The sequence below is a fragment of the Chaetodon auriga genome, chromosome 8 (assembly GCF_051107435.1).
Source record: "Chaetodon auriga isolate fChaAug3 chromosome 8, fChaAug3.hap1, whole genome shotgun sequence".
NCBI classification, from domain to species: Eukaryota; Metazoa; Chordata; class Actinopteri; order Chaetodontiformes; family Chaetodontidae; genus Chaetodon; species Chaetodon auriga.
In genome coordinates, this window is record NC_135081.1 from 3,704,143 (window position 1) to 3,720,697 (window position 16,555).

The window sequence follows — 16,555 nt, forward strand, 5'->3', positions numbered from 1 at the left end:
ATGATGATTTAATTTCTTATTCGCTTTTTAAAATTTATCTGCATTCATATGCTGATATGAGTTTTTCAGAGATTAGCCGAATGTCATCTGGACCAAAAACAAGTTGCTAATCGGGCTGTAACAATGACCACAGCGCAGAGGAAGACTTGGCCCAGATATCTGTTATCAAATATCCAGACATCCACTGGCGTCACCTGAAGGGTCTGAGACATTGGCTGTTGCCCCCAGAAGCTAAATTGGCATCAGACAGTGGCTGATGGGTTCCAAGATTGGATGGAAAAAAACAGCAGAGCAGAACCAACTGCAATTATTTAGTAAAAGAAACAGTAATCTTTTAAGATAAGCCTTCAAACAGGCCTGGTTCTATCTGCAGTTCAGGTGCAAAAAGCGTCTATTTAAGAGTTTATGGTAGTTCACACGGCTGGTAGCAAAAAGTATGGATGACTGAAGGAATTGTCTCAACTCACATTTCTACGTTTTCATTGTTACAGCTGCCTGTCTTATTAACACCTTTTCAATTTTTCTTTATTTTCCCCAATCACCTCTGCCTCTATGTTCCACTCTTTGTCTTGCTCCGAGTCTATATGTGCCAAGCCAAACTTCTTTTAATCCCTTGACTGAGGCCATGAATGTTCTGCTCTTCGTCTCTGTAACACAAATGTTCGTACCCATCTAAATGCAAATGTCCAAACCTGAATTGCAATAAGGCTGCGAAATGTTTGCCTCTTTCTTTCACCCTCTCTCTTTCTCTCACTCAGTGCTCACGCTCTAACATGCTCACACTATTTTCTTGTCTTAAACAAATAGGACACTTAAGAGCAAGGAGCAAATGAGCAGTACTTTGAATGTTGCCACAGAGGCAGTAAAACTGAACTGTTGAATATGTATTTTTTAACTCCGTTTCTATCCTGTCTCACATGCCACGCTCTCTCTCTCTCAGTAGACTCTGAACTGCTCTCTATCGTACATGTTGATGTGTGTGCGTGGGCTGGGAGGGGGAGGTAAGCTATGAGCGACACTTTTAATTTTCCACATACTGCATCAGTGTTGTAGCAGTGATAGCGTGGGGTTAGCGTTTCCCCAGACAACAGCTACGGAGCTGTCCAACACACTCAGCACCTTTCACTGGGGAGCAGTGGACTGACTTTGTCAAAATAAAAAGCACTGTGGCTGGCCATGGAACTTTCAGGGTGTCTCTAAAACATCCACCTGGAGTACCAGGAACTACCTTATGTGCTGTAGGCTAGATGTGGGTTTGCCAGTATGCTGCTGAATAATTGGAAAAACGGGATCTGGACCAGTCAGTGCCAGTTCACCTTGGCAGAATGATGCACTTTGACTGTGAGAAGGTAGTGACCTCATATGAAACTATTTGAACAGATAATGTATTTTAACCCTAAAATAAAATAAATAAATAATTAATTAATTAAAAAACAGAAGTTTGACGCCAATTGACATCCAAGTTTAGCACAATTTTTACCTGACTTTCCAGAAATGAAAGGAAAGGACAATGAAGATTAATTCGTGTTGCCATCCACTGGTAGGTAAATGTTACATACAAGATCTGAAAACATCATGGAAATATGACATTTAAGTTTGATTCATGTGTTTATTTGAGGAACAGTTTCCCTTATTGCTCCAGAGCTGATGTTTTCATCTCTTCAGTGGACTGGAAGTTTCACGACATCATAATTTCTTTGCTAAGCCTGTTTCCAACTTTTCTACCTTACCCAAGCATTAAAAACTCCAGGTCCAGCATTTCCATTCTGGTTTTTTACGCAGAGATAAACAAAACATGTACAGAGGCTGAAATATCCTGAGTTCCTTGTATGGGGCAAGCTCCAAAAATCCACAATACAATCAATAGTATCTTGGATCAGCTTACAACAAGTCATATGAATCAAACCACACATTAGCAGGTTAGCGTGCGAGATGACAGATAAACAACGCAGTGAACCTTACCTGTCGCTCTCGTCCCAGGATATGCAGGTCTGGTTGGTCGTGCCCTATTGGATGAACATAAAAAAAACACATGGTCACCATAAAAGAGAACCAGTAATACAACTTAATATCACAACAGCTTGATTTCTCAATGTGCTATGTGAAAAAAGTCACTCACGTTGTACAGGTGAGAGAACTCAACTACAATTGGAGCAGAGAGGGAAGCAGGGGTGGGCTTGATGGTCACTGACAAAACCTTCGAGTTGAGGACTGTGCTGTTTCTGGAGGGAGAAAGACAACATCTGTGGCTAATGCTAGCATAAGCTCACCATGACAATACTAACACAATGCTAATGTTTAGCAGATGCATTGTTTCACCATCTTCTTTCATTTGCAGTAATAATAAATAAAAAAAAAAGACTAAAAAATACATGTCAACAAGTCAGAGGCTCCACCATTTTGTCAGTGAATCATGAATATCTGTTGCAATTTACTGATCAATCCAGAAGATGCTTCACTAGATAAGCTAAACATTTGACCTGCTGGTAATCACTAAATCATGTGAGGACCATGAGTGTGCCAAGTTTTAATGCAACCCAACCAATAATTGTTGAAACATTTGACTCTAAGGCAAAACTGTCAACCTGCCAATGGCATTAGTTCAAAAGATAGAGGATCAAAATCATTACAATGCAATTTGGGAACCATACATGTCTGTAGAAAAAGTTGTGCTGATCCATTTCATAGATCAGTAGGATATGTTACATGATAACTTTGACATGCTGAAATCACCAAAGTCATAAGGACTCGTCCTCTAGGCACCATGAGTATTCACACCAACTTTAATAGCAATCCATTTAACAGTTGTTGAGAAATTTGAATCAAAACTATTTCTTGGTGAAAAAGAGGAAAGTCAGGGGAGAACCCTGACCATTCGGAATCATCCACCTGGGACCGTGAGTGTATGTACAAAATTTCACATGAGTCTCAATCGCTTAATCAGAGATAAAATACGTAACTCCTCAGAATCTTTGTTCTCTGCTTCAGAGCAAACATATTATCCTACCTGCTAAGTAAACCCTAAGCAGTCTGAAGCTTTTTTCTAGCATCTGAAGCAGTCCACATTGTTTTTCAGTAACTCATCTTAAGAAATTTTGAGGGTATTGTATTTTACATTCTCCCTGCCTGTTTAGTATGCATTGCAATTTCTGCTTTTCATAGGTACTATCAATCATGTGAAATGAGACAATCAGAAAAAAGTGAATTGCTACTGGAAGTACTGACACTGAATGCTTCCAGTCAGCCAAACATGTTCAACAGCCCATGCTCTGTTTTCCAGTATCTCACACCATCACTGTGTCCTCTGTGCACAGTCGCCCTCGCACCATTCCAAAACATAATCAGTCAACTTAAATATTTGTGTCATGTAGTCTCTTGCCTCAAACTCATCTCCTTTTCCTTAAGGGGGGAATCAAGAGCAGAAAAGAAGACAAGGATGAAAAGGAAAGAAAGGAGTGAAGACGAGCTGAAAAATCTAGAGAGCACCAGCAATCCAAAGACTTGGAACAAACATGTGGGAGGACTGCAGAGAGAGAGGGTCTGCTTTCTGTATGTTACCAGTTCAATATGTGCTTTTACCACATTATCATAATGGAGAGCTCCTTACCACTGCAACCACAGCCACAGATAACAGGCTGTCACTCGCAAAAGCATGCATGCATTCCAGTACGCGCACACACACACACACAGACACACATAATTACACAGAGCTACATGTACACTGCTGTGTTAAAATGTATGTTAATCATCATGCAAGCAGTAACAGCAACTTCCTCCAAGAAATCCCTTTACTCACGGAGATAAAAGACATACATGAGGCCACCCACTGCGAGTGTGCTGCTGTTTCTGCATTAAATCCTTGTTTTCACTAACTGGAAACATTCACTGCAGCACTGATGTAAAATGCCCTTACTCTGCCACGATGATCCGTAAGACCCAGAACAGTTTTGTAGTAGAACCTGGAATATTGTTTAACTGTTCCACAGCATCACTGTTTCGATGTGTAGCTGATTTAATAAAGGACGTGGTAAGCATTCCAACATTGTATTATCATTGTTGTCAATCAGCATGTGATCTATGTGACTAAAGCACTTTCACACTGTTAAACCAACTGGGTGTTTTTCCATCAACAAGATCCCCAAAGTCATTCTCATTGGATCAGCTGGAGTAATTGTGTTCTCTAAGAATCCTCCTACATCCTGGATTGATAATGCTGCCTTTCAGTCAAGTGTCAAGGACTGTCTCTGACTGGACAAATTCTTAGCCAACTCAGTAGATAATTTCAAGATACCTAGCAGCTGATATAACTGAAAAGCATGGCTGTGTGGAATGAGTTTCACATGCAAAGGCAGAACAGGTGGAACTGAGGTCACAGTAGATGTATGAGGTTACATTTACATCCCCTTTCTTAACAGTAATGAGTGTTTGTTTCTTTCAACCATGATCAGGATTTTCACTTACAAAGTCTAACTTTTGCTTTCGGCTTTCCGGGCCTTAAACATAGCAGTGGCTGATGAGACACTAACACTAATGGAAGGCACTGACAAACACTGATGTTTGTCTCATAGGGGCACTTGGAAGGTAATTACAAGCAAAATATTTTTCTGATTAGTTTGGAGGACTGTCTGTTTGTCCATCTGTCTCTCAGTTTCTCCACCTGTCTCTCAAGCATCTCTATAGATAAATATTAAACTCTGTTTCAACTTGAGAACACAACCAGTAATCATCTTGGACATCTCTGACAGCAAAGCTAAAGTCTACAGCCACACTAGCAGCTCTGTGCAGCGGTCGACATCATCAGCAAGGTTCATCCTCAGGAACCATGAACATCTGTACAAAGCTTCATGGCAATCCATCCCGTAGTTATTGGACCAAAGTGAAGGACTGAGAGCCATGCCAGTAGCATGGATAAAAAACATTAGGATGTTGCTATATGAATCAAGCTACAAGCTACTTCTTATACATTACAGTTACACACAGTCAAAGTTCCCAACACCAAAACAACAAACAAAAACATCACTGAGAAGTACATTCTGGTATATTCCTATTAAACAATTGTAATCTGAAACAAATACATACATAGTGAGTGTGAAAGTAATTCTTGATGTTTTGGCACAATCATCTTAATTCAAGCTCTGCTTACACTACTATTTTTTTCTCAAACTGTCATACTCTGCTCAGTCAATTCTTCATGAGAACTGAACCAACTGCATTCATTGAGAGCTACAGAAAAAGAAAGTGAGCCAATCTTAAGACGTTTCTTCCTTAATCGAAGCTGTAGAATACATTTTGCAATATTCCTTCAAAGTTCTTCTGGTGTCTGCTGTTGTAGCACTAATGGCCAACAATCCTTGAACAAAAAGTCAGATCACTTCCGTTACATTTCTATAACGTAGTTCTGAATGAGTTACCTGAACCACACCGTAAAATATTTAATTACATTCTTGTAAATTCATTTATCAAATTCCTTGTCTTCCTTGTCTGAAAACACTTTTCTAAAATCCCTTGACATGGAGTTTCATGAGCAGAGGGAACCCTGATATCGATGGAGTTTCAGGGTCAAAGGGAAACCTGGTTAACAATCAACATCGTTTCTAATCCTTAAATTCTAATCGTGAAGCAGTCAGGGGTCTTACCTCTGCAGAGTCAGAATGCTGCCCAGGTTTCTGTACAAAACGATGCCAGTGACAAACGTTGAGGACTCATCGGAATCTGTGTTAGGAAGAAACAGAGGTACACACACAGAGAGAGGAGTGTTTAGATGAGAGACTGAATGGTTCAGTCTCTGTTAGTACTGTGGCCTGCTATAGAGGAGAATGCAGGTCAGCCATGCTGCCTCCACTCCTCCAGTCCCCAAGAGCTCTTTACACTGGATCTGGCCTACATGACTAGTCAGCTATAAACGCTGTCTCTTACAATGCTTTACAGTCACACACACACACACACACACACACACACACACACACACACACACACACACACTTTCTCTCTCTCTCTCTTTCACACACACAGAGACACATTCACACACAACTGACACTGCTAATTTTCATAATCTCCAGATAGGCAGACAGTAACAGCACAGCGTGACACTGTCCTCACCCTCGGAAAAAAAAACAAACCAAAACAAATTCCGTTCCAGCAGTGGAGGAGTAAGGAAACTAAAGAAAAGTATCTGAGTGTCTAGAAGTGCTTGTCGAACTATGGTCCAACTTTCATATCATATCATATTATCCCAAATTACCAACATTAATGACAACCACAACTATTTTTAAACAATCCTATATGGGCCTTACGAGCCTTGCCTTGCTCTAATGTGTCTTTACTTGATGGTTGATGACATTTCAGAATCCCTGTGGTGTGCACGCAGCAACACTATCCAAAATAAAGACACCATTTAAAATCCTTTCAAATTCAGTCCTGGCATATTTGGTGGTTGCAGGTGGTACAAGAGTGAGTTCTTTTTTTTTTTTTTTTTTTTTTTGCAATACAAGTTCCAGAGTCCATGGTATGGTTAGGGTCAGAGAGAGAATATGGTTGTAGGAGATAAAATGGTTAAGATATGGTTATAGGAAACTAAACAGTCACATTGATATATGGTGAAGTTTAGGCATATAAAACATGAGGTTTAGAAATGATTATGGTAAAAACAAAGAAAAAACTCTGGTCTCCTACACTAGACTCTGAAGCTACAGACTGCTGCATGGCCACAAGGGTCTGCAGGGTCAAATTTGTCATCTGTTCATGTTTGAGAGGATCATCTGTATGCAGCCCAAAAAGTATTGGCTGAGTGGAACACATATTTGTGGACCATATATGCTGACAAACATGGGTGAACACACCTCTGTATGCAAACACATAATGTAGTAAAAACAGCAGCATCAATGTCCAGTGCTCACATCCATTTTGGAGCATATTCAGCATTTTCTCTGTATATAAATGGCACAAAACCTGTGCCAATACCCAATACTGCATTGGCACAAAACACTGGCACTGAGTGTGCCACTGGATTTAAATGTTGACCTGCAGAATCATCAAATATGAATGTAATTCTTATAACACCAGGCTAAAGCCCCACATGTATCAACTGCAAGGGCCAGCAAATACAGTTTGAGCTGCTAGTGGGAAACTTGAGTATTAGTTAACAGCACAGTCAAATATACTGTGGCCCAGGAGGATTCAGAATGAAAACTGATGAGGACAGTCAACAATGCAATGCTGCATGTTAGTACTGAACTCATGATATAAGTACACCAACACTAACTGTTGTCGTCTGCCTCACGTCGCGTGCATGTGTGCATCTCTCCCTGTGATTCCCTTTTGCAGTGGAACATAACATCACGACAGCCAGACAATTACAGAATGAAAATACAATTAATGGCTATTGCTGATAGTTTGATAGTGTGAAAAATGGGGTGTGATTTAAGGAGGTTAACTTTGAACTCTGCTGGTCCCACTGGTGTATAGTGTCAGCACAAGAAAGATCAGAGGTCACCAAAGACATTAGGATCCAATGGAAAATACCTTGTTTTAAGTCCAATGAACTGACTGTCAGTAAACAGTCTGATATTACAGACATAGTAAGCCCTACTTCAGGATGATGAATATCAGGGTACAGTGTTTCATTGGCTCACCATGGTTACATGTTCATGATCTGCATTATAGTACTGTGAAATCAGCCTAAAACAACTGCCCAAGGCATAACCAAAGTAAATTAAATAAGTATGCTAAATAAATAAACTGTTCTTGAACCATTTGGAGCACATGCATAGTTTTAGTCTCTTGAAATGTAACACTTTCAAACCCTGTGTAATATCTCTATTTGCACTGGATTCCTTGCTTTAAATGTAAATTATCCACTAAAGCAGCAGATCCTAGTTTTTGTTTTGCCAATGTAACAAAACCGTTTTCACGTGTTATTAATTGGTGAATTACTATGAGACTTCACTGTGAGTTGATTGTGTCTTGAAAAGGTTTGCATCAGTTGAAACAAAAAAATGTGAGCTTCCCAATGATGTTTAGCACAATTTTAAACTTAAATGTAGCAGTTGTGTACATAGACGGGCAGAGCAATTAACGCTGTGATGACCTGCAGGCCCGGAGTCTCAAGAGTAACCTGAAACACTTTCTAAAGAGAGTGAGTAAATGTAGTTGTTGTTTTTTTGTTTTTTTTTAATTTGAGGCCATTTGAGCCCCCCCACATCCCCTCACAGCCTTACGTGCACAGGAACTTTTTCCCTCTGCAGCAGCGTACACACAGCCTTCTAAAACGATCAGGCTGCAACCTGAGCTAATGTGAATACTTATCTGGATCTGGATGCAGCTCTCTGTGGGTGAGCTCCCCCTGCTGCAGTTAAAGGACAACAGAATAGTGCCAGCATCGAAAGAAATTTTTCAAAACTTGACTGCTGGACTACATGAAGGCATAGACAGGCCTGGGGCGAGGCAAAGACTTCACTTTCTGACTGCAGTGTCAAAGGCGAAAAAAACACAACTCCATCTGCCGGGCCATCTGAAGACATCCAGCGCTTCTGCTCCAGCACACTACATGGCAGCCTGAGAGCACGTAGTAGTGTGCCAGGCAGCAGGCAGAGGCTGTAGCTCCCAGGCAACAGCTGAGCTCCCATGGGCATCAGGGGGGAACCAAGCAAGACGTGTATGTGTGTATGAGTGTGTGAGGGGGATGAAGTATTATGTGTCCTGCTCATCCACTCTTTGGCTGCCCCATCCAATATGCTCAGCCAGATTGTCTGTGCCCAACAAGAACAAGCCTGGAGGGATTTTAACCAGTGATTCAATAAGTCATATGTCTATGTGCTGAAACTGAAACAGATCATAGCCAAGTATCTGTCCATGTACATTTGTTTGCATGATGTATGTACTGAATATTTGTTTACATACAATATATTGTAGTGTGACTGAGTGTGACTATGCACTTGCATGTGGTCTTTAGTTCATTTTATAACACAAGCATGAACTCTGAAATCCATTCTGTGGCTTAGTCTAATTCCTGCTTCAACACACCTCAGTTGGCAAGGAGGGTTTGTCATATTGGGGGCTCTTCTCAACCAGTTAGCGGTGAGAGGAAGTGCGCTAGAAACCCTTCAACAGCGAGGGTGCACTTGTGCTTACCTAATATCCTCCATTACCTCCTAACAGTAACACACTTGCCAAGAATGGAATAAACATCATACAAATTTAACTTTTGCCTTGCTACTCTGTCAGATATTATTTTGATCATGCACATGAACCTTTGCTGTATTTTGCTCACACTACCTTTTAATGGAGGCTTTAAGCAGCAGCAACAAAGTGAGGAGAGAAGTTAAAACTAAAAATATGGAAATCACAATGTCCAAATGAATTTGACTTGTATTATGACATATGCATGCAAAATAATGCTCTGTTTATTGGATTTTATCCTCTCCGCACTTCCACTGAAAGTGATATAACACTACATCTGGTGAAGCAAGGTGTACTCGGTGACTTCTGCTTCTTGCTTATTCAGAAACATTTCTAGTGTGTCCTACTTTTTAACATTTCTAACTTTTCCCTGTGGAGTTTTAGACCTCTGTTAACACTATTCAGCTGGTTTTCTACGGGTGGGTCTCATTTTGTCTCGTGCACACCCACAATTACTCCTATAGAGTATCATACCGTACCTTTGAGAAATTGAGGGAAAGCACTGGCCCAAAATCTAAAACTGTTCCGCATGCATTTGAAAATGGTTGGCAAAAATCTAAAGCATGCATGATTTGTGCTTTTACTACAGCTTGTAAACATGCCTGTGTGGTCCTGTAAGAGTTAAGTTTATGATGACTGATTATTATGTTAAACTGTATTTTTCATGATGTGCCTCGTAGCATTGGCAACTAAATCGCCACTGAGGGCCCTGCAGCCACTACAAAATGGCAATGATGTGGTGAATTTTTATTTTTCATTCATTCATCTTCTATACCCGCGCATCCCATTTCGGGGTTGCGGGGAGCTGGCAGCTAGCAATGGGAGAGAGGCGGGGTACACCCTGAACCGGTCGCCAGCCGATCGCAGGGCTACATACACAGACAGACAACTCACACAGTCACACTCACACCTACGGACAATTTAGAGACTAATTAACCTAATGAGCATGTTTCTGGTCTGTGGGAGGAAGCCGGAGTGCCCGGAGAGAACCCACGGGAAGAACATGCAAACTTCAAACAGAAAGGCCCTGCCCGACCCAGGGTTCGAACCAGGAACCTTCTTGCTGTGAGGCACGCGCACTACCTGCTGCGCCACCGTGCCGCCCAATTTTTATTTTTATCTTAGCAAATTATTAACATGGTTTTTATATATGTGTACTTCAAATAAAAAATCTCAGTTTCTGTTTTTTCTGTGGGTTTAATTTTAGGTGACTGTTGTTTTGTTGCACACTGCAAAGAGGAGGCGAATCGCATTCTTCTTTTCACCTCTGAGTGCTGTTCAATTTAATGTTGACAGACATTAGACAAAACGCATTTCTCACTGTTCTTTTGTTGCCTACAGAGCAAGCCTTTTTTTTTTTTTTTCATTTTGAGAAAAAATTCGGAACATTTCTAGAGATGTGAGAAGGGAACAATCAATCAGTGTAAACAAGGCATCAGAGAGCCATTTTAATCCATGTAAGCACGTCCATGCTGTATGCATAAAGAGGGCTGGCTGCTGGTGTGACATTGCCACCGTGGAGACACATCTCCCAGCTGGGGAGGAAATTGTCTCTAATTGCTCCTGATTGGCTCCTGTTGACTCCTGATTAGGAGTGACGGCCTCATTAGCATGCTAGCAGTACAGGGCTGTCTTTAATGGCCGAAACTGACAAATAACCCCACTGCTACTGAAAACTGTGTACCTAGCACCTGCCTGCAGTGGAGTCTAGCTCAGCTGGTGCCGCTCTTAATCACAACTCATGAAAACACATATCTACCTTCATTGCTGAAATATATGATTTAAATAACCTCTGTGACTGTGTCCCACAAAAACTTAACATTGAAGGCATCATATGACAGAACACTTGAGTTGGATTACATTAGACTGTACAGGTGTACCTAATATAGTGGCTAGTGAGTAAACACACACACACAACATTCATACTGTTGTCCAGATATGAACACCTACTGTCATTATGTTTGACATATTTGTTGTGTTATGAGCAGAGATTATTGGCTCAGTCCTGGAACATACAGTAAGTTTGTTTTTTTTTGTAAGACACAAGCAACAGCTAATGATTGTTTTCAGCATTTATGAATCAATATGTGGTGTTTTGGAAAACTTGGGTTTCGTTATGTGCCGTGGAGAGGTGTGGGGTTGTGTTTCCTGTGCTTCCTTTTTTGGCAGAGGCTGGGCGTGGTTCTCCAGGTGGCTGGGAGCTGACTCCTACTCAGCTGGGACTCATCACAATCAGCACAGTATAAAGACTGTGGACTGCTCAAGACTCATCACCAGATTGTTTCCACTGCTTAGTGACCAGTGTTACCCGTGTTAGTTATAATTGAGTATTTGTTCTCCAGTGTCTAGTCCCAGTGTTTCATCACCTGTGTCTTTTTCTTTTGTTTTTGGATCAGTGAGTTCACCAGCACCGATCTCCAGCTCCAGTGTCTCTGCCACCATGCCACCCAGTCTCTTGCCACCACCTTGCTCCACCTGTGCCTCCACCACCTCCTGCCCTCTACGCAAGTGCTCTGACAACCTGAGCGCTGTGCTCCCCAGCATATGTGGGAGCTGCTCAAAACCTCAGTACCTTGTGCCTCACCTGCTGTTCCCTCAACTTCCTAGCTACGAGTTTCCTCATTGCACATTTAACAAAGTCCTTTTTTTTTTTCTTTTTCCCTTATTCCCTGCCTGCATGTCTGCTATCAAGTCCAGTTCTTACCTGAAACACAATAATCCTCAAAGATTTTATTGATTAATCAATAAATATTTCACAGATTAATACAGAGACCAAAGTGCTTTAAATGATGCAAAAATGGACATTCTCTTCAGCAATAACATGAAATGGAGCAGATCAATAAATCCTTATATTTGACATTTCAACATTTTTAGACACATAATTCTGTGTTTGGTAATCTGGTCTCTGCTGTAAACCAACAGAGCTGTATAATTCTCTTTGTCTGTAAGCAACAAATACTGCATGTCGGCTATGGGAATGGTCACGTTGGCAATTCAGTGCCATCAGATTATTGAGGCAAATGGGCTTTGTATTAACATTTTATGAAACTTATTCTAGCCTTAGTGAAGACAATGTGCCTTTTTGCTGTACAGATGCTGAACAGCGGGTGATGAAAAATGATTTTGTTATTCTCCTGCATGTTTTATTTTCAACATTAAATACAACCATCTCTGCATGCATTTGTCTGAGCGGGTGCTTTGCAGATTAATGGCAGTAAACACTGTTTTATAAATCAACTGCTGTTCCATATTTCTGCTTTGTTGTCTTGACGGGCCCCTCTCAACCAAACACACACACACACACACACACACACACACATACTCAAGTGCACACATTCTTGAAATGAATTCTCAAACAGAAGGCAGATCTGCTGTAATCAGAATTTGGAACATGCCAGAAAACATGTTTTGCTCTAAAAAAAAATCCACAAATAATTCAAGAAAGTCATTATTTTGTCAAATATTGCTTGAATTTAACACCCACAGACCAACCTGTTGTCACTTTTTCCTGGCTACCGTTGACAGTAGTAAATAGGGGTGTCTTCATACACTTCCATCCTGTTACTTCTGTATTTTAAGTCTTAGTGGGTCGGGATAGGGGTACAGATATGGGGTGTGTTGCAGCTCTCACCTGGTTTGCCAGTAGACAGAATGTTCTTGGGGATTGTGACTCTGTCCTCAGAGCTGCGGGCCCAGTCCACCATGCCCCTCCAGCCCTTCATAGGGAAGCTGATGTCTGCATGACCCACCACTGGACGCTTGTGGATGCTCAAAACTGTAACAAAGAATCACAAATCAGAATTTAACAACATCTGATTAGGATGTAAAATTAAAAGTTAGTAGCTGTGTAGCATATGTACCTTTATGGAAAATGTACATATGTTATAATGCAAGTATGGTGTGTTGGTCCCGTATTAACCACCCATTCCTTTCACTCTCTGCACAGGGTTTTCAGTTTTCCTGTGCTGCCATACTGCCTGCACCCAGATTAGCTGTGATTTACAGTACTGTTCAAAAATGTTTTAGGCAGGTCTGAAAAAATGCTGTAAACTAAGAATGCTGTCAGAAATTTAAGTGTTGATAGTTTGAATGAACAGAAGAGAAATCTAAATCAAATCAATATTTGGTGTGACCACCCTTTGCCTTCAAAACAGCATCAATTCTTCTCGGTACACTTGCACACAGTTTTTGAAGTAACTGGTAAGTTCTTCCAAACATCTTGGAGAAGTAACCACAGATCTTCTGTGGATGTAGGCTTCCTCAAATTCTTCTGTCTCTTCAAGTATCCCCAACTCCATTTGCAGAAATGCAGCCCCAAACTTGCAAGGAACCTCCATACTTCACTGTTGCCTGCAGACATGCATTTCAGCGAACAAACTGCCTTGTGCTACAGCCAAATATTTCAAATTTTGACTCATCAGTCCAAAGCACCTGGTGCCAATTTTCTGCACCCCAGATACAATGTTTTCATGCATAGTTGAGTCACTTGGCCTTGTTTCCATGTCGGAGGTATGGCCAGTTGGCTGGCACAACTTCAGACAGGTTCAGCTCCCTCCATCTCGGGTCTCTACTCTTCTTCCTTCTCCATGTTGAGAGACTTGGAGTCTGATTGCAAGGATGGGGCTCTGACACTACATTGTTCCCTGTCCCGCCATGGTCAGGAGCTCCCGAAGTGGCTCTGTCCTTGCCCATGTCAGTCTGCCACCAATATTCTGGCCACCAAAGAACTTTTCCAGGACTTGCCAGACGTCACCAGGAAGGCAAAAGATCTGAGGGGGCATCCTGATGGCAGCAGAACAATCTGCAGCTGCTCATGGTCTCTGTGGGCCAAATGACCCCCACTGTGGCATCACTCAAGCCCAGTGCTAGGAATGCCTGACAGCATCTGCGTTCAGCCCCATGTGTTCAAACCCTGAGTCTGAAACAGGTCATGCTGAGGGAAGCAGCATTTTCCAAGCTTGGAAAACTGACATACACTCTGACCTCTCTGTCCACTCACACCAGTGTGCCGCTCAGATTGATGCAGCTCAGAACAGCATGGCACTGCTGTCCTCAGCTGTCTGCACTGTGAGAGCCTGGGGCTCTCTTCCTGGAGCTAACAACCTAAATTCAGGAAGGCCATGACAGTAGTTCTGACTCTTGTGATGGGGACAACGGGGGCTGCATCCAGCATTATGTTGTGGCAGACAACGAAGCAGAGAAATATTTGGCTGCACATCTCAGCTTCTTTCTCTTATCAGACAGGAGCTGCTGAATGGTCGCATGTCTCATAATCCGCACTTAAAATCTGCATTACTGACCATAAAGAATATCAACTTCTCACTTTTCAGGGCGAGTTAGTGAGGATACCTCAGCATGACCTGTTTCAGACTCAGGGTTTGAGCGCACAGGGCTGAACACAGATGTTATCAGGCATTCCTAGCAATGGCCCCTTCAAGATGGCATTCCCATGGGCAGCGATGAATGAACAATTGTTTCACACAGTGGTGGAGAAGGCTATTAGCTGCCTGCAAAAAGAGCACTGCTCAGTATGGCAAAGCCTGCTATCCATGAAAATATGGATGCAAAGGCAAATTTCAAAAGGCTAAACACTTGAGTTTGCCAACCCCTGATGGCCCTGATGGCAGAGCTGGCAGAACTTCCAAGGAAGAAGGCAATCTCCTGCATCCTTCCAGGAGAGGAAAAAAAAGGGGGTTTATTCCAGTTATTTTCTCACACTAAAGAAAACAGGCGGGATGAGGCCTATTTGTGTCTGCAAAAACTGGGTTTTGTCATAAACTGGCAAAAGTGCATTAAGTTACCTGCGCCACCTCCACCACCACAAGAGCAAACTGTCCAGGTTGCATTGGTGGCACGGTGGCAACACTGTCGCCTCACAGCAAGAAGGTCCCGGGTTCGAATCTCGCTGCGGGCACCGGGTGTGTCCTCCACCATGCTTCGGTGCCTGCTGCTCGAGGAGGGCCTTTCTGTGTGGAGTTTGCATGTTCTCCCCGTGTTCACCTGGGGTATCCTCCGTAAAAATATACCCCCACTAAAAACATGCAAGAAGATCACCACCTGACCAATGGTGACGCAGAAGAATGGGTCCCCGGGCGCCGGTCTGGCTGCCCACCGCTCCTGGTCTGCCACGGAGGAGGGACGACCAGGATGGGTTAAAGGCGGAAGTCAAATTTCACCTCCGTGTGCCGTGCTTGCGTGTGTGTGACAAATAAAGGGGAATGTCTCCCCCCCCCGATTCTTCTTCTTATGTGTTAAACTCTGCTGCATCACATCGCGTCCGACCGAGTGGTGTTGACACTTTCAGTGATGCGTATGTTGGGTATGACGTCAGCATGCCATGGCATTGTACGCTCACGGCTCCTGCACGTGAGGAAAATCCAGACATGGTCTGGCTGTCCAGGCCTTGACCTAGTTCAGAACAAGATGCTGACCATCCCTCCCTCACTGCAGTCAGACCTGAGATACTGGAAAGTCACATTCTGACAGCGGACGTTCGGGGGAGCAAACATATCAATGTACACAAATGGGTCTATGTGTCTACCTCTGGTTGGGCTAAACCGTGCTGGTCTCAAGTGGTGGAGGTAAGGTGGTAAACTCTTCCATCCCTTCACAAAAACTGTCTGGAGCTGTCCATGGTACTGAAAGCGTTAAAACACTTGATTCTGCTATTGCAAAGCACACGTCATACTAAGGACAGACAAAATGACAGTGATGGTGCAAGTCAACTGCAAGGGCAGCCTGTGCTCATCCCGGCTGCTGGAGAATAACAGGACCTCCTGCTGTGGTCAAAGACACCAGGTTTGTCTTCAATACCCCTTCAGGTATTGTGCAACAGATACGGGAAGAAGAAGGTCGATCTGTTCAGCTCATGAGAGTGTGCAATCCGCACTGTGGTTTCCCATGAATGCACAAGACAGCCCTCCACTGAGAGCGGATGCTTCTACTCACTGACTGTTGCCCAGAGCCCTCCTCTACATGCTTCCCCGAGTTCCTCTGATTTCTCACATTTTATCCTGCATTCGGGGAGAGAATCTTGTGCTCATTCTGGTGGCACTAGAATGTGGAATCACATCTTGGTTCCTGACCATGGTACAGCTGCTGGGTGGGACATCCTAGCAGCTCCCATGGCGCACAGATGCACTGAGATGTCACAGCTGAACATCTCCTAGTTATAGGCCAATCGCAGTGTGCCTGGCCGCTGAACAAGAGCACTTGGGAAGGTAAGTACTACCCTCTGCAGTTGTGCCCACTATCCAGGGCACAAGAGCCCCTTCTACTAGCAACAGTTGTTATAGGGCTACATCTATACTCATAGAATCTGTGCAACTAATGATTCTAACGACTGGGCCTCACAGTCAGCCAATAAAGCAGGAGCCAC

At 42.8% G+C, this 16,555-nt stretch overlaps 1 protein-coding gene across 7 annotated transcripts in view; it reads right to left on the reverse strand.

Annotated features, from left to right (window-relative positions):
* Window positions 1-16,555, reverse strand: part of adgrb1a (adhesion G protein-coupled receptor B1a) — a 151,954-nt gene that overhangs the window by 51,017 nt on the left and 84,382 nt on the right. For all 7 annotated transcript variants that reach the window (XM_076737836.1, XM_076737832.1, XM_076737835.1 and 4 more), the window contains 4 exons: window positions 12,809-12,952; window positions 5,637-5,712; window positions 2,120-2,222; window positions 1,963-2,006 (listed from right to left, as the gene is read on the reverse strand). In XM_076737836.1, the coding sequence (XP_076593951.1) occupies window positions 1,963-2,006; window positions 2,120-2,222; window positions 5,637-5,712; window positions 12,809-12,952 (367 nt within the window). The remainder of the gene's footprint in view (window positions 1-1,962; window positions 2,007-2,119; window positions 2,223-5,636; window positions 5,713-12,808; window positions 12,953-16,555) is intronic.